General features: G+C 35.9%; 1 protein-coding gene across 1 annotated transcript in view; it reads left to right on the top strand.

The window, feature by feature from the left end:
* Positions 1-9,153: 9,153 nt before the first annotated feature.
* The window catches only part of nop14 (NOP14 nucleolar protein homolog (yeast)), a 67,115-nt gene continuing 49,955 nt past the window's right edge, over positions 9,154-26,313 (top strand). The window contains 8 exon segments of the mRNA XM_061733578.1: positions 9,154-9,292; positions 10,504-10,686; positions 17,458-17,592; positions 17,761-17,902; positions 19,273-19,415; positions 24,063-24,200; positions 24,289-24,411; positions 24,489-24,620. Of these exon segments, the coding sequence (XP_061589562.1) occupies positions 10,504-10,686; positions 17,458-17,592; positions 17,761-17,902; positions 19,273-19,415; positions 24,063-24,200; positions 24,289-24,411; positions 24,489-24,620 (996 nt within the window). The 5' untranslated portion in view covers positions 9,154-9,292.

The raw sequence follows: 26,313 nt of genomic DNA on the forward strand, positions 1-26,313 counted from the left end.
CTTCACAGGATAAGTAACATGGATCACTGCAAAAACTCACAATCTTAACAAGAATATTTGTCTTATTTCTACTTAAAATGTCTCATTTTAGTAAAAGAAAATCTCATTACACTTAAATCAAGAATCATCACTGGAAAAAACAACAATTTTCACCTGTTTCAAGTAGATTTTCACTTGAAATAAGTAGAAAAATCTGCCAGTGGAACAAGGTTTTTTTGCTTGTAATAAGAAGATAAATCTTGTTCCACTGGCAGATTTTCCTACTTATTTCAAGGGAAAATTTACTTGAAACAGGTGAAAATTGTCAAATAAGTTATTTTTCTGGTGATGACTCTAAATGTTGAAATAGCAGTAAAACCACATTCATTGATGAAATGACATAAGGGATGGAAAGGGGGATGGCAGTTTTACAGGGGGGATGATTTGGACCGTTTTTATTTCATGAGGGGATGCCATCCCCCCTCATCCCCCCTCAACTCCAGTACTGATCATCAGTATCTACGACCGAGACTTGTAGTTAAGACCTCCTAAACCGAGACCAAGACCAGAGAGAATCAAGACCAGGACTAGTTCAGCTAAAGACCGAGACCAAACCTGGTAATATCCTGATCCTGCGTGATTGTATTCCATCATCCTGGTTCAGCTAGTTTCCATATGAGCTTGTTTTCAACTGCAGCTCAATAACACAAAGAAGTGGATGATGATGTTGAACTCACTAGAAATGTTTCCATCCATCAGCTGAGATCAGATATGTGTGGCGACTGCACTACCGCTATTTCTACACTATTGGAGGATTGACTCCAGTGCTTTTAAGGATTGACACGACTACTAACTAGTCCCAAAGTCCTCTAGCAGAATAACCAGCTCCAACACCCCCCTCCCCCTCAGAAAAGTCATGAATAGTAAATGTTACTGATTTAAATTGGACTGAATTTGGAGATGAAACCTGAATTTTACATATTAAAGATTGAAATTACATTATTTACCATTATAGTAATCAGATTACACCGTATATCAGCCTCACTGTAATGGACCTGATGCTTAGGCCACGTTTACACGTAGCCGGGTATTTACAAAAACGGATATTTTCCCCTCTACGTTTTCAAAAATATCCTCGTTTACACGGACCCGCATGAAAACGCTGTTAACGTCATGCCAGCCAATCAGAATCCTGGAAAAAACATCAACAAATGACACGTGTAACTTCCAATTAAGGCTGATTTGTGGTTCCGCGTTACACCAACGCAGAGCCTACGGCGTAGGGTACGCGGCGACGCACACCGTACGGCGCGCATCGCAGCGTACCCTACGCCGTAGGCTCTGCGTCGATTTAACGCGGAACCATAATTCAGGCTTTACTTCCAAGACGGAACGAGAGTCTTTCGTTTGGAGTGACAGAGAAGTGGAGTTACTTTTAAGTGTGACTTTAGAATATAAAACAGGTAAAATACAAGGAAATATTGACGGTGGCCAAACTAATTGTAAACACAGGTCGCACACATGACGCTGGTGACTTTTCTGTTGCATAATGTGACGTTCTGAAGCCTAAATCTCCGTTTTCCTCTGTTTAGACGCAAACGTGAAAACAGAGTTTTTAAAAATCTCCACTTTGGCCGGGGTTTTCAGAAATGATCGTTTTTGGTGACTTTGAGCTTCGTTTTCGTGTAAGCGAACGGCCAAAACGCATGAAAACGCCTCAGTTTTTGCTCCGTGTAAACGGGGCCTTAATCAATCGCAATGATATGCAAATATTATCCATATATTTATTCAAACAAGGTCGTTATAAACACAAAACTAATTAAATATAGACACATGCATATGCAACAAAACATTAAATCAGTTTACAAAACTGTACTTTAACAAGAGGAAGAACTGCTGATACCAGATTCTGTCCCCGCGGTGCAACGGACTCTCAATTATCTGAGTCCGAGACCTGGAGAGACCTGGAGACCCAAGACCGAGACAAGACCAGAACCAAAGACTGTGGAGAGCGAACCACTAGAACCACTAGAACCACTAGAACCAGTATTTCGGTGGTGTCCAGAGACAGTTTCTTCTGCACAGGTTGGTTCCGTCCCCCAGATATCAAAGTCCAATCCACTGGAACCTTTGCACTGAAGAGGAAAACAAACGGGGACGAGCAGATTTACGTCAGCTCAACAAAAAGGTTGGGAACTACCTTACAAAATAAAAATTTGCCCTCGCCACATGAGGTTGGGTTTGTAGTAAAACCCAGAGGACCAAGAACGCATGAATATAACCTCAGATTTATCCTGAAGATGACTTAAATTCCTAAATATTTTCTTTTAACTCCTTCCAAACCAAACTGAAGTTAAAAAAGAAAAAGGCCCACAGATGATTTCTGATGCACAATTACCAAAATGTATTTGTTTTTCCATTTTAACCCCGACTGATGATGATCCAGTTATCAGGAGGGCTGGAAATGAGAAGGCTGAGGAAGGACTGTGAAGATTTCCATCCTCAAAGTCCTGGTTGTATAAGGAAGTTGGCGCCATGTTCTCATTCTTGTCACAAGCAAAGTAGGGCTTGTATAAAAAGTCCCTCCGGGAACCCCGAGTCCTTCAGCTGGAATCACAAGAACAGAGTTGAAAGTTAGTTTAACCAAAACCTCGAGGAGCAACTGCAAAAGTGCTGCTTAATTTTTACAAAGACCATAAGATCATTTTCAGTAAAAGCAAGATTGAACTATGGAAACGATGAAATAAGTGGAACAATGTTGTGCTTCTTTCTACCCTCTTTCTCCATTGACCTAGACCAGAGGTCGGCAAGCCGCGGCTCTAGAGCCGCATGCAGCTCTTGAGCGCCACCCTAGTGGCTCCTGGAGCTTTTTAGAAAATGTTTGACCTTTTTTTTCCTTTTTTTCTTTTTTTCTTTCTTTTTTCCTTTTTCTTCTTTTTTTTTTGTTTTTTTCTTCCTTTTTCCTCGACTTTTTTCTCGAAATTTTGACTTTTTTCTCGACATTTTGACTTTTTTCTTGACATTTAGATTTTTTTCTCAACATTTCAACTTTTTTGTCAAGATTGTATCACAACATTAATCTTGACATTTCGACTTTTTTCTCGAAATTTTGACTTTTTTCTTGAAATTTTGACTTTTTTCTCGAAATTTTGACTTTTTTCTCGAAGTGCATAATGAAAAAACAATCTTCCCCCAGTTATAACTAATATAGAAACATGCAGCATGTGTTGCCTTCATTCTAAGGCTTATACAAGACTTTTCATTTTTTGCGGCTCCAGACATATTTGTTTTTTGTGTTTTTGGTCCAATATGGCTCTTTCAACATTTTGGGTTGCCGACCCCTGACCTAGACGTAGCGCAGGGCACCGATTAAAAATCTCTTTTACAAGAGAATCCTGGCCAAGACCAGCAGCATCACAAACACAAAGTTGCACAAACAAACAATATCAAAACAGTTAAAAACAAATCAGAAATACAGACCACAGACAAAATCAGCAGTCAAAGCATCTACAGCCGGTTGTACTTGCTTCCAAGTCTTTCAGAAGAACCTCAAAAGCATCAAGTGACACCAGATTATTCAATTTTAAAATGTTCTGCAACTCATTCCAAGCAGAGGGGGCAGCAGAGCTGGAAGCCCTGCTACCTTGTCCAGTGCGGACCCTTGGTACAGTCAATAAAAATAAGTCCTGCGACTGAAGATTCTGCCTCCCAGTGCTTTTTTGAGAGAGATACCTCCCCAAATAAGGTGGAAGCAGGCAAAGAATGGCCTTAGAAAAACAAAAACAACTAGAAAATTTCAGGAAATTTTGATATGGGCATGCCCTACCGCCCATTCGTCCCCTCTCGCTGCTTTGGTTTGGGGCTGTAGTGTTTGTGTTTGGGGTGGTTCTATGTCAGTTTGAGTTGTTTTTACGCTTGTATTTCATTCATTCCTGTGCTCCCAATAGTTATTAATGGGGCGCGCTTTTTGGCATCTAGCTTTGCCACGGTAACGCTTTTGACTGAGAATAGTAATGCCCATCGAGGCAACATGGAGACGCATCTAACGATGTATGCCATGCATGGGTGCATGTTCCGGTTCAGGCTATGTTAACGGATAGGTTTTTTTCCACCATGGTAAAAAACCCATCTGAATGAATGGGGCCATTTGGCATGGATTTTACATTAAACTTTCCTTAAATCCCAGCTTCATGAAATTTGAGTATGTTGAAGTCCACAGCGTGCCGAGTCGGGAAACATTTGTACGATGTCTCTACGATAACCTGTTGCCTAGCAACAAGCGTCCAAATTCAAACAGAAATTTAAAAAAAATGAAAGGTCAATATCGCAAAAACTGTAATAATTAGCATAATGAGGTTGTAGAGTCCGTTATTGCCAATCGGGCCGAGTGTTTGAAAGTTTGAACGATGTCTCTACGATAAAGTTCGGCCGAGCAATAAGCGTGAGAATTTTCGCCTTTTTTTTTGCTTTTTGGAACCTAGCGTTGCCACAGTAACCCCTATTATGGAGAAAAGTAATGCCCAGCGAGGCATGATGGAGACGCATCCAACGATGTATGGCATGCATGGGTGCACGTTGCGGTTCGGGCCGCATTAACGGACGAAAAAAAGTGCGACTCTATACCGAGTCACATGACACCACCCACGACTCTTTATGTCAAACCATTCAAAAGTTATGGCAGAGAAAAGTATTTTAGGTATTCTAGGCCACGCCCATTAATGCAAACCATGAAATATCAAATTTATCGCCAGGCCTGGCTTGCATGTGAAATTTGGTGACTTTTGGAGAACTATCAAATATGGACCAATCAGATGAAGGGGACGCGCAAAATAGTCAACCTAAAAGAAAGAATTATTAGCTACAATCAATAAAACATTTCCGAATAAAAAGGCTATATCAGAATAGAGATTAAGAGGTAAAAAACTAAGCTAAAATACATAAACACACAGGTTAAGATAAGCTCAACAACAGACAATTGCTACAAACGAAAACAGAAACAACATGAAGCAGCAACAGTAACATCAGCATTAATAACACAAGACACAGTAACATTAACATTAATAACACAAGACACAGTAACACACTAACAGGCCAAAAACAAACAAGACAAAAGAACTAAACACAGAATAAAAAGCCATGCACAAAAAGCAACATTATAACTAGACAAACTAAGAGGCAACATGACAGGTGACATCAGACAAACACCGACAGGCGAGAAATCAAATCTGAAATTTAATAATGAATAAATATATATGGGATGATGAAACTGGAATATACTATCCTGGTCACCTACCGCGACAACTGGAGAGTGACTGAAGACATAATAATAAGTGCTGGGCCACTCTCATCTTGGCCTCCACCTTCAGATCACACCACTTCTTTTTTATTTCTGCCACAGATCTGTCCGTGGCACCCACGGCCATTACAGCAGCAACGACGTGCTGCCACTCACTCGCTTTCTTTTTGTTAGTGATGCCGCTACTGTGACCACCAAATAATGTGGTTTTCCTGCCTCCACCTCATCCACAACATCTCGGTCTCTGAAATTTAGTGGCACGGTGGCTCGACACGTCTCATTCATCCTGACGCACAGCAGAAACAGACTTCAGACAAGCGCTGCGCATGCTCAGCAGGCTCATTCATATGCAAATACAGTCATGAAGTACTTTGCATTCACCATTCATGGTATGAAGTGGGCGTGTAGAGGGCGGGATATGAGGCAAATTCATGTGCGCAACCTTCCAGGTGGACTATGATTTATAAAGGGAACATTGCGTGCAGATGTGCGTGCACATGGTTTTATAAATCAGGATTTTTTTGTGTCCCGGCACAGTTCATCCAAGTGAGGGCTGCCTGCGGATGACTCCAATATGCCACGATTTCTGCACATTTATGCCCATCTTGGCAGCCCCACATAGTGGCTGTGAGGGAGGTGTGTTACAACCAAAAACATAATAACGGCCAATAACGTAATAACTGCCAATAATGTAATAATTTTGGCCATTTCAAATGTAATAAAGCCAATAGTGTAATAATGTGCCAATAATGTAATAAAACTTTTGAGTCAATAATGTAATAACTTTTTGCCGATAATGTAATAATTTTTTAATCATTTTTTAATACCAGGCCAATAATGTAATAACCAGCCAATAATGTAATGCCTTATTACATTATCGGCAAAAAGTTGTTACGTTATTGGCTCAAAAGTTTTATTACATTATTGGCACATTATTACACTATTGGCCTTATTACATTTGAAATGGCCAAAATGATTACGTTATTGGCAGTTATTACGTTATTGGCCATTATTACGTTTTTGGTTGTGCTTTGTTGGAGCAAGTGGCATCAGGGGCCTGTACTACGAAGCAAGTTCAACATATCCAGGATATCTTTTCCTTATCCAGATTCACTAAGCGGGACAATTGCAATCACGCTAAGCGGTCACACGACGGTGGTTATCAACTCGGTAGATCGACCCAGGTTTCTCCAATCTGGATATGAGCGCGTGCACATAAAAGGGCGGTGTTTTCAGCGCATGACCAATCGCAAGCATGGAGAAGTCCGCTGTCAGAGCCGCTTATTTCAGTAGCGAAGAGCAAACAATAATTTTACGGAAATATGATGAGTATAGGCATATAATACAGGCAAAAAGCAACACAGTTGCAGCTGCAAAATGCAGGAAAGACAGCTAGCAAAAGATCGCTGACTGTATAAATGCGTAAATTCATAGGGATATAAACATATATTTGAATATTCTGGGAATCTTAATCTTAAACTGTAAACCATGATCAGCAATATTAAAATAATAAAAGGCTTGCAATATTTCAGTTGATTTGTAATGAATCCAGAATGTATGACATTTTTTTGTTTTTGTGTTTGCATTACAGAAAATCACAATATTCTAATTTTCTGAGACAGTCCTGTATATATTGGTTCTATAACTATTGTTGTTGACCGATAACTTGTGCTGATGCTGTACCAAAGAATTGGGTTTTTTTATTTATTTTATTTAATTTTTTATTTTTTCAGGAGGGGGGTATTTAGTATTTTAAAGTGACTTCTCAGAATGTTCGAGGGACGAAATTGAAAATCCCTTTTTTGCTATCCCCTTACAAATGCATCTTCTTTTTGATTTCTTCTTGATTTATTTATTTAATTGGTATTAGTTTTGGATTGACTGTACATCGGATTTTGGGTGATGATTTGTTTTATTTATTCATTGATTGATTTATTTTTTATTTTCTCCTCCACCTCTTTTTTCTTTTTTTCCTTTTTTCCTTTTTTTTTGATTTTTTTGGATCGTTCATACAGGTACTCATCAGGGAAAGCAAAGGGGTTTTGGTGGTCCCTGAATACGCGTTCTCTTCGGAGGGATCCTCTCACGATCCGCGCACCAAGCTCCACTGGATTCTCTTCGAAAGGGCATGCCATTTTCCAAGAGAGCTGATTGGTCAGTGGGTGGTGCTTTTACACCCGGCGATCTGTATCTCGAACATAACCTGCTCCGGAGCAGGTTAGCGGTTCAGCATAAGTTACCATGGCGATGTACCCCGGTAAGAAGTAAACCACCGTCGTAGTCCTGAAAACCCAGGGTTAAACCTGAAGTTACCTCGCTAACCCCAAATCCCGCTTCGTAGTACAGGCCCCAGGTGTACCTGCTGGATTAAAAAAATAATCGAGTAAAATTGTAAAAGGTTTAGTTTGTAGAATTGTCAGAGGAATGCTGTGCGTGAGAGTTGAATGTAAGTCATTGATTTGTTGGTGATAATAATGTAAAAGCGCTTATTTGTTGGAGTTAAAGGGCCTTAACCACGTGCAGAAAGCTGTAGGATGTGAGTGGTCGTTGTGAGCACGTTGAAAGATATGTGGGTAGATTGGGCGACAGCGCCCTCTGCTGGTTGAAAAAGCTTACAGTGGAGCAAGTTTTCAGCCATGGTGGCATCATTCTACGGCCCCATCGTGCACAAATAACTGACAGACTTTTAGCCAATTTGGTCTTTTGCAAGTGCAATGCAGCATAGGGCCCTGAAATAACAGAAAATATTCAACCCCGTTCATTGTTATGTTCATGTATTTATGTTTTTCCCTCTCCGTCAAACACATGCATACACACATACACACATACACACATACACACACACACACACACAAATACGGACACGGACAATATGATATAAATACAAGATGGGTGAGAAACTGCTGTGGTGCTAGTTATAGTGAAATATGCTATGGAAATATAATGTCAGTACTTTTGTACTTTTACTACTAATTTCAGTTGCACTTTATCAAATTTTGTTTATTCTGTGAAGAAAAAGTCTAAAAGGAAGAATATTCTTGCAGAATATGAGTTCAATGTTAAATGATACTGGTTAATAGTGCAATGTCGGCAATAGTTTTCTTGTAAAGTTCAATGGCACTTGTTTTTTATCATTTGTCTTGATAAATAAATATAGATTTTAAAAGCATACATGATCTGTGTAAATTTAATATATTATTACTCTGTTGTTAAAATGACTCGAAAGGACTCGAAACTCAAAGTGTAGGACTTGCGACTCGACTTGGGACTTGTCAGTCTTGACTTGGGACTTGACTCGGGACTTGAGGGCAAAGACTTGAGACTTACTTGTGACTAGCAAAACAATGACTTCCTCCCACCTCTGGTAAATACAACACAATATAAGAAAATAGAACATATTTTGGGAGGTATGAACAAGAGACATACACACAAACAATAAGGTAAACATAAATAAAATCAATGACAAAAACAGTAAGTCATTTTAAGGCAAATAGCATCGACATTTCAGAAAGAGATTAAAATAAAAGATACTTTGATTTATCAGCTAATCATTTTTTTGCAGTTTTTTTTGTAGAGACAAAAAAAAACGTTTGAAATCCTCTTTCTTTCTGGCTCATTTCTTTCTTTCTTTCTTTCTTTCTGGCTCATTTCTTTCTTTCTGGCTCATTTCTTTCTTTCTTTCTTTCTGGCTCATTTCTTTCTTTCTTTCTTTCTTTCTTTCTTTCTTTCTTTCTTTCTTTCTTTCTTTCTTTCTTTCTTTCTTTCTTTCTTTCTTTCTTTCTTTCTTTCTTTCTTTTCTAAAACACAGTTTCTGGCTCCCGCCGCCAGGGGGCGCTGGCGGGCCCGGACCGGAAGTTGCTTTACTGCTTGAACTCTAACCCCCGAGTCTGCACGCTGGAGAGTGGAGAGACGAGCAACGTGGATTGCAACAAAATTAAGATTTATTTCACGATTTGAGTCTCGGGGAGATTATATCTCAACAAATGTATTAGTTCGGTTCCTCAACGCAGCTAAAAGGTAAGCGTCTGTTGTGTTATTGTTGTCGTTTGTGTATGGTATATCATTGTTATTATTATTATTATTGTTATTTGGTGTAACAATGCTTCTTGGTAATACATCTTATATCACTAGAAAGCCTGTTTATTTCCCTTTTAAATGGCTCCACACTAGTAATGAACATGTTTAGTTTAGTTTAGTTTAGTTTATTTTCGGTCATGGCACAAAAAAATAAATAAAAAACAAAGAATAAAACTGACAACAAGAAAATGAATACACTGTTCAAAGAAAACATAACAAAAAAATTTCCAGTATACAAATAAACAAATAACATCTAGACCGAAAAAGGGGTAGGCTGAAGCAAAGCTTATTATTTGCCTACCCTCAAAAAGATTAATTAAAGTAATGAAATGCAAGCAAGAAGTAAGAGAAAAGACTGACAGTAAAACAAATTGCCTCCATGGGAATAACAAAAATCTCTCAAGAAATTAAAAAAAATTTAAAATAAAGGTGCAGTCTACATGTTACCTTCATCCTTAAAAAATTCAAAGCAAATCACCAATTAAATAAATACCCAAATCAACATCAAGCCACTCATTAATTTAATATAAGGAAACCATCCTTCTTTTCAATGTTTTTTTAAATAAAGTTAAAGTTCTACATAATTTCAAATCCCTATCTAATTTATTCCAAACATCCACCGCTGCCCCTGTAGCATCTCAGTTTAGTGTTGGTTCTGATTGTTGATTTCCTGTATCTCTCTCCCCTCTGAGGTTGGAATGGCTTTGTCTTAAATTGAACATATTTTGAATACAGTCTGGCAGCATGTTATTGTTGATTTTGAACATAATCTGTGCAGTTTTGAAATCCACCAGTTCATTGAATTTAAGCTCATTTGAATCTATAAATAATTGGTTGGTTGGGTGCTTGTATCCAACTTTGTTTATGAGTCGCATTGCTTTTTTTTGGAGTAAGAATATTGGTTTCGTGATTGTTTATGTTTTTATATTTATTAACTCTTAATGAAGTTTTTAATTGATACAGGTTATACATCCACTAAGTTTCTCTTATATTGTATTAAAAAGATAAGTAATTTGATAAGTAACTAAACTTTTGTATCTGGACATTTCACTATTATAGCAGTTTAGATTTTAACACCAGCTGAGTACAATTGGATGTAAGACTAAAGTCTAAAGTCAGGGATTTTTCTCCCATCGTTCCGTTTGTCACAGATGGGGAAGCCACCAAAGAAAAGGAACCTTTCTGACAAGGTCCGCAAATCCAAGACGTCTGCTGAAATTAAAAACAACCCCTTTGAGGTGAAAATCAACCGAAAGAAGTTCGACATTCTTGGGAGAAAATCCAAGCACGATGTGGGCCTGCCAGGAGTTTCTCGCTCCAAAGCCATCAATAAGGTAATACATGAGCTCATCTTCTCCCTAAATGCCAGTCTGACCTGTTGTTATTACATGTCATAAGGAGTATATAGAAACTTTCACACATGGCAAGCTTTTAACGCCATCTATATGACGATAAATGTTCAATGCACCAGAAAAGTTGTTATCAACCCATTACAGTATAAATGTGCTGTAGTATTAAGGACCAGTCCCAATTCCCCCCCTAGTCCTACTTTTCATCACTACCCCTAAATTTTGCGCGTTCGGGCTAGGGGTGTATGAATCTAACCCTTCAGAGCGAGGGATTTCAGATGCTGACTCGCCGACCGAGGGCTAGAAAAATTTGCCATAATGCTTTACGTCGTCATTTGCAGACTGAATCAAACAAAAAAACATGGCGGACATTTCTTATTTTTTTGTGAATAAAATCAATATTTTGGGTTAATTTCTGCATAAAAATGCGTTTTGATTACATTTCTAGCGAGAAATATATATTTTACTTTCATAATATTCACTCAGTGAATGTATATAATCACTCGCTTGCTCGTTGTTGCGAAGTCTTTTCAGATCTCGCCAGAATAAAGGCTGATTTATGGTTCAGCGTTACACAAACGCCGTACCCTACGGCGTAGGCTCTGCGTCGATTTAACGCGGAACCATAAATCAGCTCCCGAGCCGCCGGCTCTTCTCATCCCCCGAAAACATTGGAGCAAATTTCTTAACAGGCGTTATTTGGATAAACTGAGCCCAGGTTGGGGATCTTAACGGTTACTTTTACGCCTGAAAAATATTAAAACTTAATAAAGTGGCATATTAACAGCGCTACTGCGGAAATTAAAACAGCTTTTATCTCTCAGCTTCCTGATATGGTGTGACGTTTGTGCAAACATAACTACGCAGGCGCTTACGTACCCGAACGTAAACCACGCAATGACGTAGTAAGTGGTGTCCCAATTAGGGTTGTCACGATACCACATTTCTGTTTCGATACCGATACCAATATGTATTTCGATACTTTTTGTAAAAAGGTGGAACACTCTCAAATGTCAATATTTTCCTTTATTTTAAAGCAGACTTTGGGAACAATAACAATGAATAAAATAAATAATTGGCATGGGATATTAAAATGTTCAAACCTTTAGAACAGTGTGAACAAGTAAAATAAAGCAATGCCATTCAAATTAAAGTCACCATGTTAAATAAAATACTGTAGCAGCAAAAACTCCTGCTTCTGAGTGGGTGGTGTCACCCTCTCTGAGCCAGGAGCACTGGACTTCTGTAATTGGGGGAGGGAGGGGGTACAGTATTTTAATTAACATGGTCATTTTGATTTAAATGCCATTGCTTTATTTTACTTGTTCTCATTGTTCAAAAGGTTTGTGTTTTGAAACTATAGGCCACATGAAACATTAAATGGGCATAACTAGAAAAATAAATTGAGGCTCATTCTATCATCTACAGGACTGTCTCAGAAAATTAGAATATTATGATTTTCTGTAATGCAATTACAAAAACAAAAATGTCATACATACTGGATTCATTACAAATCAACTGAATAATGCAAGCCTTTTATTATTTTAATATTGCTGATCATGGCTTACAGCTAAAGAAAACTCAAATATCCTATCTCAAAAAATTTGAATATTCTGGGAATCTTAATCTTAAACTGTAAACCATAATCATCAATATTCAAATAATAAAAGGCTTGCAATATTTCAGTTGATTTGTAATAAATCCACAATGTATGACATTTTTGTTTTTTAAATTGCATTACAGAAAATAAAGAACTTCATCACAATATTCTAATTTTCTGAGACAGTCCTGTAGCATAGGATTAGATATTGTAGGCTAATGGAATGTTTTACAAAAGTGTGTTTTAATATATAATATTAATTAATATAATTAATTGCCTTAATGGTTTATAATATATATGAAACATTAAAGGAGCTGTATGTAAGAGCAATAATGAAACGAATCATAAAATGACCCCGATATGTCAACAGACATTTAAAAATCATGTTCATTTCAAATACTTCTGTCACTGACAACAGCACTCAAGCCAGGATATTCCAGTTTAAAAAGAGGAGTTGCAGCCCTCAACTGATGTTTATGTTGTCATTTTTTGTTTTGGCCGGAAGCTCCACCCTCCACCTATCTCCCAATCACCAAGTCAGTTTTGTTTCTGAAGCTCCACCCTCCACCTATCTCCCAATCACCAAGTCAGTATTGTTTCTGAAGCTCCACCCTCCACCTATCTCCCAATCACCAAGTCAGTATTGTTTCTGAAGCTCCACCCTCCACCTATCTCCCAATCACCAAGTCAGTATTGTTTCTGAAGCTCCACCCTCCACCTATCTCCCAATCACCAAGTCAGTTTTGTTTCTGAAGCTCCACACTCCACCTATCTCCCAATCACCAAGTCAGTATTGTTTCTGAAGCTCCACCCTCCACCTATCTCCCAATCACCAAGTCAGTATTGTTTCTGAAGCTCCACCCTCCACCTATCTCCCAATCACCAAGTCAGTTTTGTTTCTGAAGCTCCACACTCCACCTATCTCCCAATCACCAAGTCAGTATTGTTTCTGAAGCTCCACCCTCCACCTATCTCCCAATCACCAAGTCAGTATTGTTTCTGAAGCTCCACCCTCCACCTATCTCCCAATCACCAAGTCAGTATTGTTTCTGAAGCTCCACCCTCCACCTGTCTCCCAATCACCAAGTCAGTATTGTTTCTGCATCCGGGTTGCCAGCTCGGCTCTAATTATGGCAGCCATGGCAGCCTACGTTCCTGCTGCATTCTGCAGCCTACCTGGCAACCTCTGGTCGGGGGGAGGAGGGGGAGGGTACACGCCGCTCAACAATATTTTGAAAGTGACTGCAGTACCAGTTTTGGACATTTCTTAGAGACAGCTCCTTTAAGTGACAGTAAACTTCAAAGTGTTCCAGCCTGTTTGGTCTTTTTTGAGCACTTAAGAGGCACATTTTAATGATATAAAAGAGTATCTGAAGGTTTTTAAAAATGCTTTTAGCATTGTTGCTGTTTCTGAAACCTGGATTAACAATGAGAAGGGTGCTGACTTTGCTTTAAATGGTTACAACTTTCACTACATCAGCAGAGAATCTGTAAAGTATGGTGGTGTTGCTCTGTTTGTAGATGAAGGGTTATCTTACAAAGTTATTGATAAAATGTCATTGGTTGTGGACAATGTGATGGAGTGTATCACGATTGAGATTGACACTGAGAGAAGGAAAAAGGTAATGGTTAGCTGTGTGTACAGAAAACCTGGTTCTAATATTGAGTTATTTATAACAAATATGGAAATGTTATTTGGTACGCTAAAGCAGAGAGTAATTTATGTCTGTGGGGATTTCAACATTGATTTGTTGAATCCCCAAAAACATAAAACGACAGATGATTTCATTGATGTCATGTATGGTATGAGTTTGTTTCCAACTATATCTAAACCTACCAGGATAACAACCCATAGTGCAACCTTAATTGATAACATTTTTACTAATAACGTGGATAATAACAAAAGTGGTATATTGATAAATGACATCAGTGATCACCTGCCGGTCTTTGCAATTTATGAATGTAATTATAAGAAGAAGAGTGTGTTAAATGAAGTCAAATATAAGCGACTCAGATCTTCTGAATCCTTATCTGCATTCAAACACGAACTGTTGAAATACAACTGGAAAGGGGTTTGTGAGGAAACTGAGGTTAATATAGCCTATGATAAATTTCTAGATATATTTATCAAACTTTATAATAAAAATTGCCCCATAAAACAATATAGTAACAAGAATAAATATGTAGATAATCCCTGGATGACCAAAGGATTACAAAACGCGTGTAAAAAAAAGAATTCATTATACAGGTTATTCATTAAGCAGAAGTCAGTTGAAGCAGAGTTAAAATATAAAAAATATAAAAATAAATTATTAAATATTATGAGGGCTTGTAGGAAAGACTACTATACAAGACTAATAGATAAGAATAAAAACAACATTAAAGGAATATGGAACATATTAAATAGTGTCATTAGAAATAAGCCAGCTGAGCTCACATACCCCGACCTTTTTGAGTACAGGGATGAGAAGATCACAAACATGAAAGATATTGTTGATGGGTTTAATCACTTTTTTGTAGGTGTCGGTCCAAATCTAGCCAAAGATATAAAAGGAGCAGGGAAGGTTGCTGAGGAGGTGGCTTGGGGGGAGAGAAACTCTAACTCAATCTCTCTGGAAACTGTGGACAAAGGGGAAATTATAGAAATTATAAAAAATAGCGCTAATAAAACATCTACTGATGGAAATGATATTGACATGGCATTGATAAAAAACATCATTGATGGGATCATTGATCCCCTTTCTCATATTTATAATCTTTCATTGAGATCAGGAGTATTTCCAGACCAAATGAAACTGGCTAAAGTTATCCCTGTACACAAAACGGGTGATAAACATCTATTTACCAATTACAGGCCTGTTTCCCTTCTGTCCCAGTTTTCCAAGATACTAGAAAAATTATTTGTGGTTCAATTGGACAGATTCATAGACGGCAATAAGTTGCTAAATGATGGGCAGTATGGGTTTAGATCATCAAGATCAACTTCCATGGCTTTGTTGGAGGTAGTAGAGGAGGTTACAAGTTGTATGGACAATAAGAAATATGCACTGGGTGTGTTTATTGACCTTAAAAAGGCATTCGACACAATTGATCATGGATTGTTGTTAGAAAAGATGGAGAGGTATGGGATTAGAGGGGCAGCACTAGACTGGCTGCATAGTTACATGAATAATAGACAACAGTTTGTACAAATTGGAACTTATAAATCATTGAGCCTAAATATTACCTGTGGTGTCCCCCAGGGGTCAGTACTAGGACCCAAATTGTTCATCTTATATATTAATGATATTTTTAAGGTATCAAATATTTTAAAACTGGTTGTTTTCGCTGATGATACAAATATTTTTTGTTCGGGGGATGATTTAAATCAACTCATAAACATGGTTAACATTGAATTATCCAAATTAAAAGATTGGTTTGACAAAAACAAACTGTCACTAAATCTGAGTAAAACAAAGTTTATCATATTTGGAAATCGCAAAATAGATATAGAAATTAAAGTAGAAATAGATCAGGTAATGATTGAAAGAGTATATGAAGTTAAGTTTCTGGGTGTATTAATTGATCACAGACTTTGCTGGAAATCCCATACTAAACATGTGTGTTCCAAACTAGCAAGGACAATAGGGATACTGGGTAAAGCCAGACATATACTGGATAAGAAGCCGTTGCACACTCTGTACTATGCACTTATTGAACCTTATTTATCATATTGTGTAGAAGTGTGGGGTAATAATTATAAAAGCACTTTAAAAAAGATTTGCACTTTACAAAAACGAGCAGTGAGGTTAATAAACGGAGCGGGATACCTAGATCATACGAATAATTTGTTTTTAAATTCTTATTTGCTCAAGTTTCCAGATTTGGTGAAATTCAAAACGGCACAGACCATGTTTAAAGCCTGGAATAATAGTTTACCTGGAAACATCCAAATGTTATTTAGAAAAAGAGATGGTATTCATGATATACGGAATAAACACACTTTTAAACAGACAATGGCTCATACTACATTGAAAAAGATGTGCATTTCAGTGTATGGTATAACACTCTGGAACAACCTTGATGAAAGTGTGAAGGTCTGCAAGAACATCAGGCTATTCAAACGCTGCTATAAGCAGATTATCATACTGAACTACCAAAACTTGATGTTATAATGACCAGGATTTTTTTATTTAATTTTTTTTCATTGTCTTTTTTTCTTCTGTGCATGATGCTTTTCTTTCTTTTTAGCTACTTTTATTATTGACTCACTTGTCTTTTAATTACTTTTATATTGATATACTTTTATATGTCAAGAAGGGTATATACTGTATATACGTATTATTATTATTGTTGTTATTAGTATTATTATTGTTATTGCTATTTTTATTCTTTTATATATTGGATATTCTTATATTGCAAGAAGGGGCCGGACTAGATAAGCATTTGCTTCTTCCTGTCCCTTCTTGAACAAAACTGGTTGTTTTTTATTATTGTTGTTGATGCATGGTGTTTATTTTATTGTTTTGTTCAAGATGAATAAAGATCAAATCAAATCAAATCAAATCAAATCAAACAATATTGATTTATATTAATGTCATGTTCATGCTGTCTGTCAACATAACAGTTGGCAGATATACATCCCTCTTTGCTATCAGCTGGTATAGATCATTTAAGATGAATAAAGTTACATTAAAGATACATTACAGTTACAATGTGATTAACACTTGTGATGTACAACTATTCAGACTCCCGACATTGGACAGAATTTATGTTATTTATTTTAGATTTATGGAGATTGTTCTGAACAAACACATTTGCTTTGGTTTAATGTGTGAAATGTATTTAATTTTTTGCAAGTAAAAAGGGTGCAAGAATTGTAAAATGTATTATTTGTTGGCATTTAACATTTAAAAATGTATGGAAAAAGTGGGGAAAAAATCACAAGATTAATCAAAACAAAAAAAAATATTAATCGAGAAAATAATCAATAGATGAATCGACAAGAAAATAGTCGTTAGTGGCAGCCTTCATCTTATCCTGAGTGCTGTAGAGGTTTGTAAGAACAGAACTACCAGCTGATCAATATAATGGCACAAAATAGTTGATATTTGTGTGTTGCTGATGCAGCTTTGGCCAGTTTCTGACGGCATGTTTCTTCTACATTTCGCCTGTAGAGAAAGGAGACCCTCCTGAAGGAATACAAACAAAAGAACAAGTCGAGCAAGTTCATTGACAAACGTTTGGGGGAATATGACTCCAAGATGGATCCAGAAGAAAAAATCCTGCAGCGGTTCACCGTGGAGAGACAGGTCAGTCCGATGTTCCTGCGTTCAGGTGGCAGTTTCTCCACACCCTTTATCTCAGTTACAGAAGAGAGAAGCTGCTATAATGACGTAAAAGCAAAGGAATCGCTGTCTCTGTGTGTTTGACACGAGGCGCTTAACCTTCACCTTTCCCTCGTTGGTGTTGGTTTCTAGCGTGTCCATGAAAAGAAGGACCTGTACAACCTGAATGAGGATGAAGAGCTGACTCATTTTGGCCAGTCGCTGGCTGAAATGGAGAAATTCAACGATGCTGTGAACAGCGACGATGAAGCAGAAGAGAGGGGACTCTTATCAGGTGAACCTCGGATGAATAGAAATACTGGTTGTGATGCTGGTTGAAGCTTGAATCCTTTTATTATAAATGTCTATATCACAAATAAATGCCACTATTTTACATAAATGCATTCAAATTTATTACAGTTTGTATTATTTGCAGATGATACAACTTTTTTTTGTTCAGGTCATGATTTGAAAACTCTTGCTAAATGTATAGAAAAAGAAATGGTAAAATTAAAAAAAAATGGTTTGATGAGAATAAGTTGTCTTTAAATTTGAAAAAAAAACTAAATTTATGATTTTTGGCCATTCAAGAAGATAGACAAATGTATCACTTTCTTTAGAAGGAGTACTAATTGATAAAGTATCACAATTTAGGTTTTTAGGTGTTATTATAGATGAGAAATTGACATGGAAAGCTCATATAGCTCATGTAAAATCAAAAGTGTGCAAAAATATTTTTGTTTTGAACAAGGCTAAGTTTGTGTTAAATTATACAGTAATGAGAATCTTATATTGTTCATTAATTTTGCCTTATTTATCTTATTGTGTTGCAATCTGGGGCAACACATATCCAACCAATATGAATCCTTTATTTTTATTACAGAAAAGAGCACTTAGAGTTATTTTCAATACACATTACAGAGAACACACCAACAGATTATTTTTTGAATCAAGATTACTGAAACTTGAGGATTTGGTTAAGTTACAGACACTCACAATCATGTACACAGCTAAATGTAAATTATTACCAGAAAACTTACAATACATGTTTACTTTCAGTTTAAATAACGAAGATAGTCGCAGAAAATTTAATTTTAAACATTTATTTGCCCGAACAACCTTAAAGCAGATGAGCACTTCAATTGTTGGAATTAAGTTATGAAATTCATTAAATTATGATTTAAAGGGCTGTATAAACATATTTCAGTTTAAATATAAATTTAAAGAGAAAAAAATAGCAATGTATGTATGAAATAGTCTAAATATATAATATATTCGTATGGAGACAGACAATTTATTTTCTTGTTTTTCTTTTCTTGTGATATTAATTAAGTAATTGTGCAGACCATCTGTTATTATTGTTCAGTTTTCTTTGGAGGGAGGGGCAGGTATAATAAGATTTTCTTCTTCCTGCTCCTTTCTGGTTCTGGAATATGCTTTTGATTGTGTTGTCATTTTACTTGCTTGTTTCTTTTCTTTGCATATTTCCATGATTGGAATAAATAAAAATGAAATGAAATGAAATGAAATTCATGTAATCAGAGTAAATTTTCATGATTTCCCCAATTCTGAGGCGTCTTCTTCACAAACCTCCTTCTTTTGTTTTTCTTCTGGTCATAAACCCTGCACCTGTTAGTTACTGTATTTTTTATTTCCCCCCCCCAGCTGAGTTGACTGCCTCCCACTTCGGAGGAGGAGGAGGCCTCCTGAGGAGGAAAACCTCAGGCGAGCAGGAGGAAGGAGGCCTGAGAGCCAGATCCAGGCAGGAGCTCATCGAGGAACTCATTCAGAAGTCCAAGCAGGAAAAGGTGAAGCGCAACACAATCCTGCCCGTAGAAGCAGGAGTTTATCCCTCAAGTAAAAGTACTGTTACTTCAGAATAATATGACTCAAGTAGAAGTAAAAAGTAGTCATCCAAATAATTACTTGAGTAAAAGTAAAAAAGTACTTGGTGAAAAAACTACTCAAGTACTGAGTAACTGTTGAGTAACGTCTGATTTATTTTTTTAACACAACCATTCAAACAGACAAAAGTACAAAATAATCATCTTCAGGCAAATTAAATCAATTAAATAATTAAAATTAATAAAAAAATAGTTAAAATTAATATAAGCTTAAAGTAAATTCAAGTACTTTAATAAATGATAAAATAAATAAAATAACAGAATAAAAAAATAAATTAAGCACAAGTAGCACAAAATTTCAAGCCTTTGTACTTTTCTTTTTTAACCAGGTAGAACTAGAACAAACATGAACTCATATAAACTCTGTGTGTGTTTGAGTCTGTGTAAATGTGACAAAACATGCAAAAACAAACATTTTTCCCAAAGAATCACCCAGTGATGTCATGAGATTGACGCGTACGTGGATAAAAGGATAAAAGAAAAGTAACAGCTCAACGTAGCCTAATGTAGCGGAGTAAGAGGAACAGTTTCTTCTTCACAAATCTACTCAAGTAAAAGTAAAAAGTATAGTGATTCAAAACTACTCCTAAAAGTACAACATTTCCCAAAACTTACTCAAGTAAATGTAACTCGTTACTACTAGGGATGGGCGGTATGGACTAAAAAATGTATCACGATAATTTCTGGTATTTATCCCGATAACGATAAAAATTACGATTAAAAAAAAATACCTATTCAACTCCACCTTTTTATGTTTTGTTTTGCAAAACTGGAATGACTCAGATCCGCCATGTTTGTTACACAAACACGTATCAACGGGAATTTTCTTTCTTTCTTTCTTTCTTTCTTTCTTTCTTTCTTTCTTTCTTTCTTTCTTTCTTTCTTTCTTTCTTTCTTTCTTTCTTTCTTTCTTTCTTTCTTGCTCATTTCTTTCTTTCTTTCTTTCTTTCTTTCTTTCTGGCTCATTTCTTTCTTTCTTTCTTTCTTTCTGGCTCATTTCTTTCTTTCTTTCTTTCTTTCTTTCTGGCTCATTTCTTTCTTTCTTTCTGGCTCATTTCTTTCTTTCTTTCTATCTTTCTTTCTTTCTTTCTTTCTTTCTTTCTTTCTTTCCTTCTTTCTATCTTTCTTTCTTTCTTTCTTTCTTGCTCATTTCTTTCTTTCCTTCTTTCTTTCTTTCCTTCTTTCTTTCTTTTTTTCTTCCTCGCTCATTTCTTTCTTTCTATCTTTCTTTCTTTCTATCTTTCTTTCTTTCTTTCTTTCTTTCCTTCTTTCTATCTTTCTTTCTTTCTTTCTTGCTCATTTCTTTCTTTCTTTCCTTCTTTCTTTCTTTCCTTCTTTCTTTCTTTTTTTCTTCCTCGCTCATTTCTTTCTTTCTTTCTTTCTTTCTTTCTTTCTTTCTTTCTTTCTTTCTATCTTTCTTTCTTTGTGGCTCATTTCTTTCTTTCTTTCTTTCTTTCTTTCTTTCTTTCTTTCTTTCTTTCCTTCCATCTTTCTGGCTCATTTCGTTCTTTCGTTCTTTCTTTCTTTCTTTCTTTCCTTCTTTCTTTCTATCTTTCTGGCTCATTTCTTTCTTTCGTTCTTTCTTTCTTTCTTTCTTTCCTTCTTTCTATCTTTCTGGCTCATTTCGTTCTTTCTTTCTTTCTTTCCTTCTTTCTTTCTATCTTTCTTGCTCATTTCTTTCTTTCTTTCTTTCTTTCTTTCTTTCTTTCTTTCTGGCTCATTTCTTTCTTTCTTTCTATCTTTCTTTCTTTCTTTCTTTCTTTCTTTCTGGCTCATTTCTTTCTTTCTTTCTTTCTTTCTTTCCTTCTTTCTATCTTTCTTTCTTTCTTTCTTGCTCATTTCTTTCTTTCTTTCCTTCTTTCTTTCTTTCCTTCTTTCTTTCTTTTTTTCTTCCTCGCTCATTTCTTTCTTTCTTTCTTTCTTTCTTTCTTTCTTTCCTTCCATCTTTCTGGCTCATTTCGTTCTTTCGTTCTTTCTTTCCTTCTTTCTTTCTATCTTTCTGGCTCATTTCTTTCTTTCGTTCTTTCGTTCTTTCTTTCTTTCTTTCTTTCTTGCTCATTTCTTTCTTTCTTTCTTTCTTTCTTTCTGGCTCATTTCTTTCTATCTTTCTTTCTTTCTTTCTTTCTTTCTTTCTTTCTTTCTTTCTTTCTTTCTTTCCTTCTTTCTATCTTTCTTTCTTTCTTTCTTGCTCATTTCTTTCTTTCCTTCTTTCTTTCTTTCTTTCCTTCCATCTTTCTGGCTCATTTCTTTCTTTCTTTCTTTCTTTCTTTCTTTCCTTCCATCTTTCTGGCTCATTTCTTTCTTTCCTTTCTTTCTTTCTTTCTTTCTTTCTTTCCTTCTTTCTTTCTTTCTTGCTCATTTCTTTCTTTCTTTCTTTCTTTCCTTCTTTCTTTCTTTCTTGCTCATTTCTTTCTTTCTTTCTTTCTTTCTATCTTTCTTTCTTTCTTTCTGGCTCATTTCTTTCTTTCTTTCTTTCTTTCTTTCTTTCTTTCTTGCTCATTTCTTTCTTTCTTTCTTTCTTTCTTGCTCATTTCTTTCTTTCTTTCTTTCTTTCTTTCTTTCTTTCTTTCTTTCTTTCTTTCTTTCTTTCTTTCTTTCTTTCTTTCTTTCTTTCTTTCTGGCTCATTTCTTTCTTTCTTTCTGGCTCATTTCTTTCTTTCTTTCTGGCTCATTTCTTTCTTTCTTTCTGGCTCATTTCTTTCTTTCTATCTTTCTTTCTTTCCTTCTTTCTATCTTTCCTTCTTTCTATCTTTCTTTCTTTCCTTCTTTCTATCTTTCTTTCTATCTTTCTTTCTTTCTTTCTTTCCTTCTTTCTATCTTTCTTTCTTTCTTTCTTTCCTTCTTTCTATCTTTCTTTCTTTCTTTCTTTCCTTCTTTCTTTCTTTTTTTCTTCCTCGCTCATTTCTTTCTTTCCTTCCATCTTTCTGGCTCATTTCTTTCTTTCTTTCTTTCTTTCTTTCTTTCTTTCTTTCTTTCTTTCTTTCTTTCTTTCTTTCTTTCTTTCTTTCCTTCTTTCTTTCTTTCTTTCCTTCTTTCTTTCTTTCTTGCTCATTTCTTTCTTTCTTTCTTTCTTTCTTTCTTTCTTTCTTTCTTTCTTTCTTTCTTTCCTTCCATCTTTCTGGCTCATTTCTTTCTTTCTTTCTTTCTTTCCTTCTTTCTTTCTTTCTTTCTTTCCTTCTTTCTTTCTTTCCTTCTTTCTTTCTTTTTTTCTTCCTCGCTCATTTCTTTCTTTCCTTCCATCTTTCTGGCTCATTTCTTTCTTTCTTTCTTTCTTTCTTTCTTTCTTTCTTTCTTTCTTTCTTTCCTTCTTTCTTTCTTTCTTTCCTTCTTTCTTTCTTTCTTGCTCATTTCTTTCTTTCTTTCTTTCTTTCTTTCTTTCTTTCTTTCTTTCTTTCTTTCTTTCCTTCCATCTTTCTGGCTCATTTCTTTCTTTCTTTCTTTCTTTCTTTCCTTCTTTCTTTCTTTCTTGCTCATTTCTTTCTTTCTTTCTGGCTCATTTCTTTCTTTCTTTCTTTCTTTCTTTCTTTCTTTCTTTCCTTCTTTCTTTCTTTCTTGCTCATTTCTTTCTTTCTTTCTTTCTTTCTTGCTCATTTCTTTCTTGCTCATTTCTTTCTTTCTTTCTTTCTTTCTTTCTTTCTTTCTTTCTTTCTTTCTTTCTTTCTTTCTTTCTTTCTTTCTTTCTTTCTTTCTTTCTTTCTTTCTTTCTTTCTTTCTTTCTTTCTTTCTTTCTTTCTTTCTTTCTTTCTTTCTTTCTGGCTCATTTCTTTCTTTCTTTCTGGCTCATTTCTTTCTTTCTTTCTTTCTTTCTTTCTTTCCTTCTTTCTTTCTTTCTTTCTTTCTTGCTCATTTCTTTCTTTCTTTCTTGCTCATTTCTTTCTTTCTTTCTTTCTTGCTCATTTCTTTCTTGCTCATTTCTTTCTTTCTTTCTTTCTTTCTTTCTTTCTTGCTCATTTCTTTCTTTCTTTCTTTCTTTCTTTCTTTCTTTCTTTCTTTCTTTCTTTCTTTCTTTCTTTCTTTCTTTCTTGCTCCTTTCTTTCTTTCTTTCTTTCTTTCTTTCTTTCTTTCTTGCTCATTTCTTTCTTTCTTTCTTTCTTTCTTTCTTTCTTTCTTTCTTTCTTTCTTTCTTTCTTTCTTTCTTTCTTTCTTTCTTTCTTTCTTTCTTTCTTTCTTTCTTGCTCCTTTCTTTCTTTCTTTCTTTCTTTCTTGCTCCTTTCTTTCTTTCTTTCTTTCTTTCTTGCTCATTTCTTTCTTGCTCATTTCTTTCTTTCTTTCTTTCTTTCTTTCTTTCTTTCTTTCTTTCTTGCTCATTTCTTTCTTGCTCATTTCTTTCTTTCTTTCTTTCTTTCTTTCTTTCTTTCTTGCTCATTTCTTTCTTTCTTTCTTTTTATCATTTTTACCGTGAGATACAAATTCTTACCGTGGGGAATTTCTTTGACGGTTTATCGTGAACGGTAAAATATCGCCCATCCCTAGTTACTACCACCTCTGCCATTGGGCGTAGGTTAGTCGTAGTAATCCGTACAAATGAACTACGTTGTGGTTTGATCTCAGAGGGAGCGCCAGGTCCAGAAGGAGGAGTCCCAGGAGCTGACGGAGAAGCTGGATCAGGACTGGAAGAGCATTCAAGCTCTGATGGTGAAAAAAACACCCAGAGCTGAACAAGTCGACAAACCAGAGGAGAAACCCAAAGTGAGCAATCGACAGTCCGACGTCACCACAATCCTGCAGGTCCTGCAAGTCCTGCACGTCCTTCATCTCTCTTTTTCTGCGCTTCCAGCTAGAGGAATACGACATGATGGTGCGAGAGCTGGGCTTTGAGATGAAGGCTCAGCCGTCTGAGAAGATGAAGACGCCTGAGGAGCTGGCCAGGGAGGAGCAGGAGAGGCTGCAGAGGCTGGAGGTGACGGAGCAGGACACTCACCGACGTTAACTCCGGTGGTCGTTGCTCCAGGCTGAACTGTGATTTTGTTTCTCCAGGCCGACCGTCTGAGGAGGATGTTAGGAGATGAAGGCGCCGACGCCCCACGGAGTCAGGCCTACGCGTCTGCCGACGACCTCAACGACGGCTTCATCCTGGACAAAGACGACGAGAAGACGCTAGCTTATCAGGTACGAGACCACTCAAAACAATCAGAATCAGGTTTATTGGACAAGTCAGGTCAAACAAGACAGGGAATTTGACTCAGTTATTTTTGCTCACTCTACAGCTTACTCTCTTATTTACGACGGAGTATTAGGGCCAAACTAAGACAAAAAAAATTGGAAATTACGAGAATAAAGTCATAATATAATGAGAATAAAGTCGTAAAATTACGAGAATAAAGTCGTAATGTTGCGAGAATAAAGTCGTAATAGAATAAAGTCGTAATATTATGAGATTAAAGTCGTAATATTATGAGAATAAAGTCGTAACATTACGAGAATATAATTTATGAGAACTCTAACAGCAAGAGCTTCTTCTCCTTGTGTTAAAATGAGGAATATTGAGCATCTTGTGAAGTTATATTTATATATTTATAATATATTACGACTTTATTCTCGTAATATTATGACTTTATTCTCGTAATTTTATGACTTTATTCTCGTAATATTATGACTTTATTCTCGTAATTTTACGACTTTATTCTCGTAATTTTACGACTTTATTCTCGTAATATTATGACTTTATTCTCGTAATATTATGACTTTATTCTCGTAATTTTACGACTTTATTCTCGTAATTTTACGACTTTATTCTCGTAATATTATGACTTTATTCTCGTAATTTTACGACTTTATTCTCATTACATTATGACTTTATTCTCGTAATTTCCTTTTTTTGTTTTTTTGTTTGGCCCTAATACTCCGTCGTACTTATTAACATATATACAATTTTTAAAAAAAAAGTGAAAGGTGCAGCAGTATGAGGTAGACATGATTATAGAAAGGTGCGGTGTTACAGCATATGATTTTATTATCATTATTATCAGGGTTCATACGTTTTGAAAAAACCTGGCAAAGTCATGGAATTTGAAAATGTCATTTTCAAGGCCTGGAAAAGTTTTGGAAACATAAGTTCACCCAAAACTTTTGGAAAAGTCATGGAATTAATTTTTCTCACTTAATGATAACATTTAGTAATAACAGCCTATAAGGTAGATTCAAAATTGATCAATAAATATTTCGTATAGAAAAGTCTCGCGCGTTCTCACGCGTGTCGTGCCGAGCATCTTGCACATCATGCAGATCGGTTATTAATACAGTTATTACAGTTATATTAAATTACTATACAACATATACTACAACATAGTGCTGGTATTTCAGTGTTAGTTTAAATCTCCACTGTGGTGACTTTTTACATAGTTTTATTCCTATATTTCATTCAAATTTTTTTTTTTTTTTTTTTAAATTGATAAACGATATTGTCTCGTACCATATCGCGTTTGAAAATATATCGATACCTATTAAAATCTCAATATATCGCCCAGCCCTATCCTTTTCTCATAATTTTATTTACTGTATTTGCTGCTTTTAATGTCGATGTAAAGCACCTTGAATAACCTTGTGTTGAATTGTGCTATATAAATAAACTTGCCTAAAAATCATTTCAGCATTCGTAGATGCTGTACATCATCATCATCATCATCATCATCATCATCATCAAGTGATGACCCTAAAAAATAAAAGTATTGTTCTTATTAGTGATGCACCGAAATGAAAATTTGTGACCGAAACCGAAAATAATAATAACACTTGGCCGAATACCGAACAATACCGAACATGGTTCTTCGCAGTTTTTAATTTATTTCGCCAATTTTTTCAC

The sequence above is a fragment of the Cololabis saira genome, chromosome 11 (genome assembly GCF_033807715.1).
Source record: "Cololabis saira isolate AMF1-May2022 chromosome 11, fColSai1.1, whole genome shotgun sequence".
Taxonomy (NCBI): Eukaryota; Metazoa; Chordata; class Actinopteri; order Beloniformes; family Belonidae; genus Cololabis; species Cololabis saira.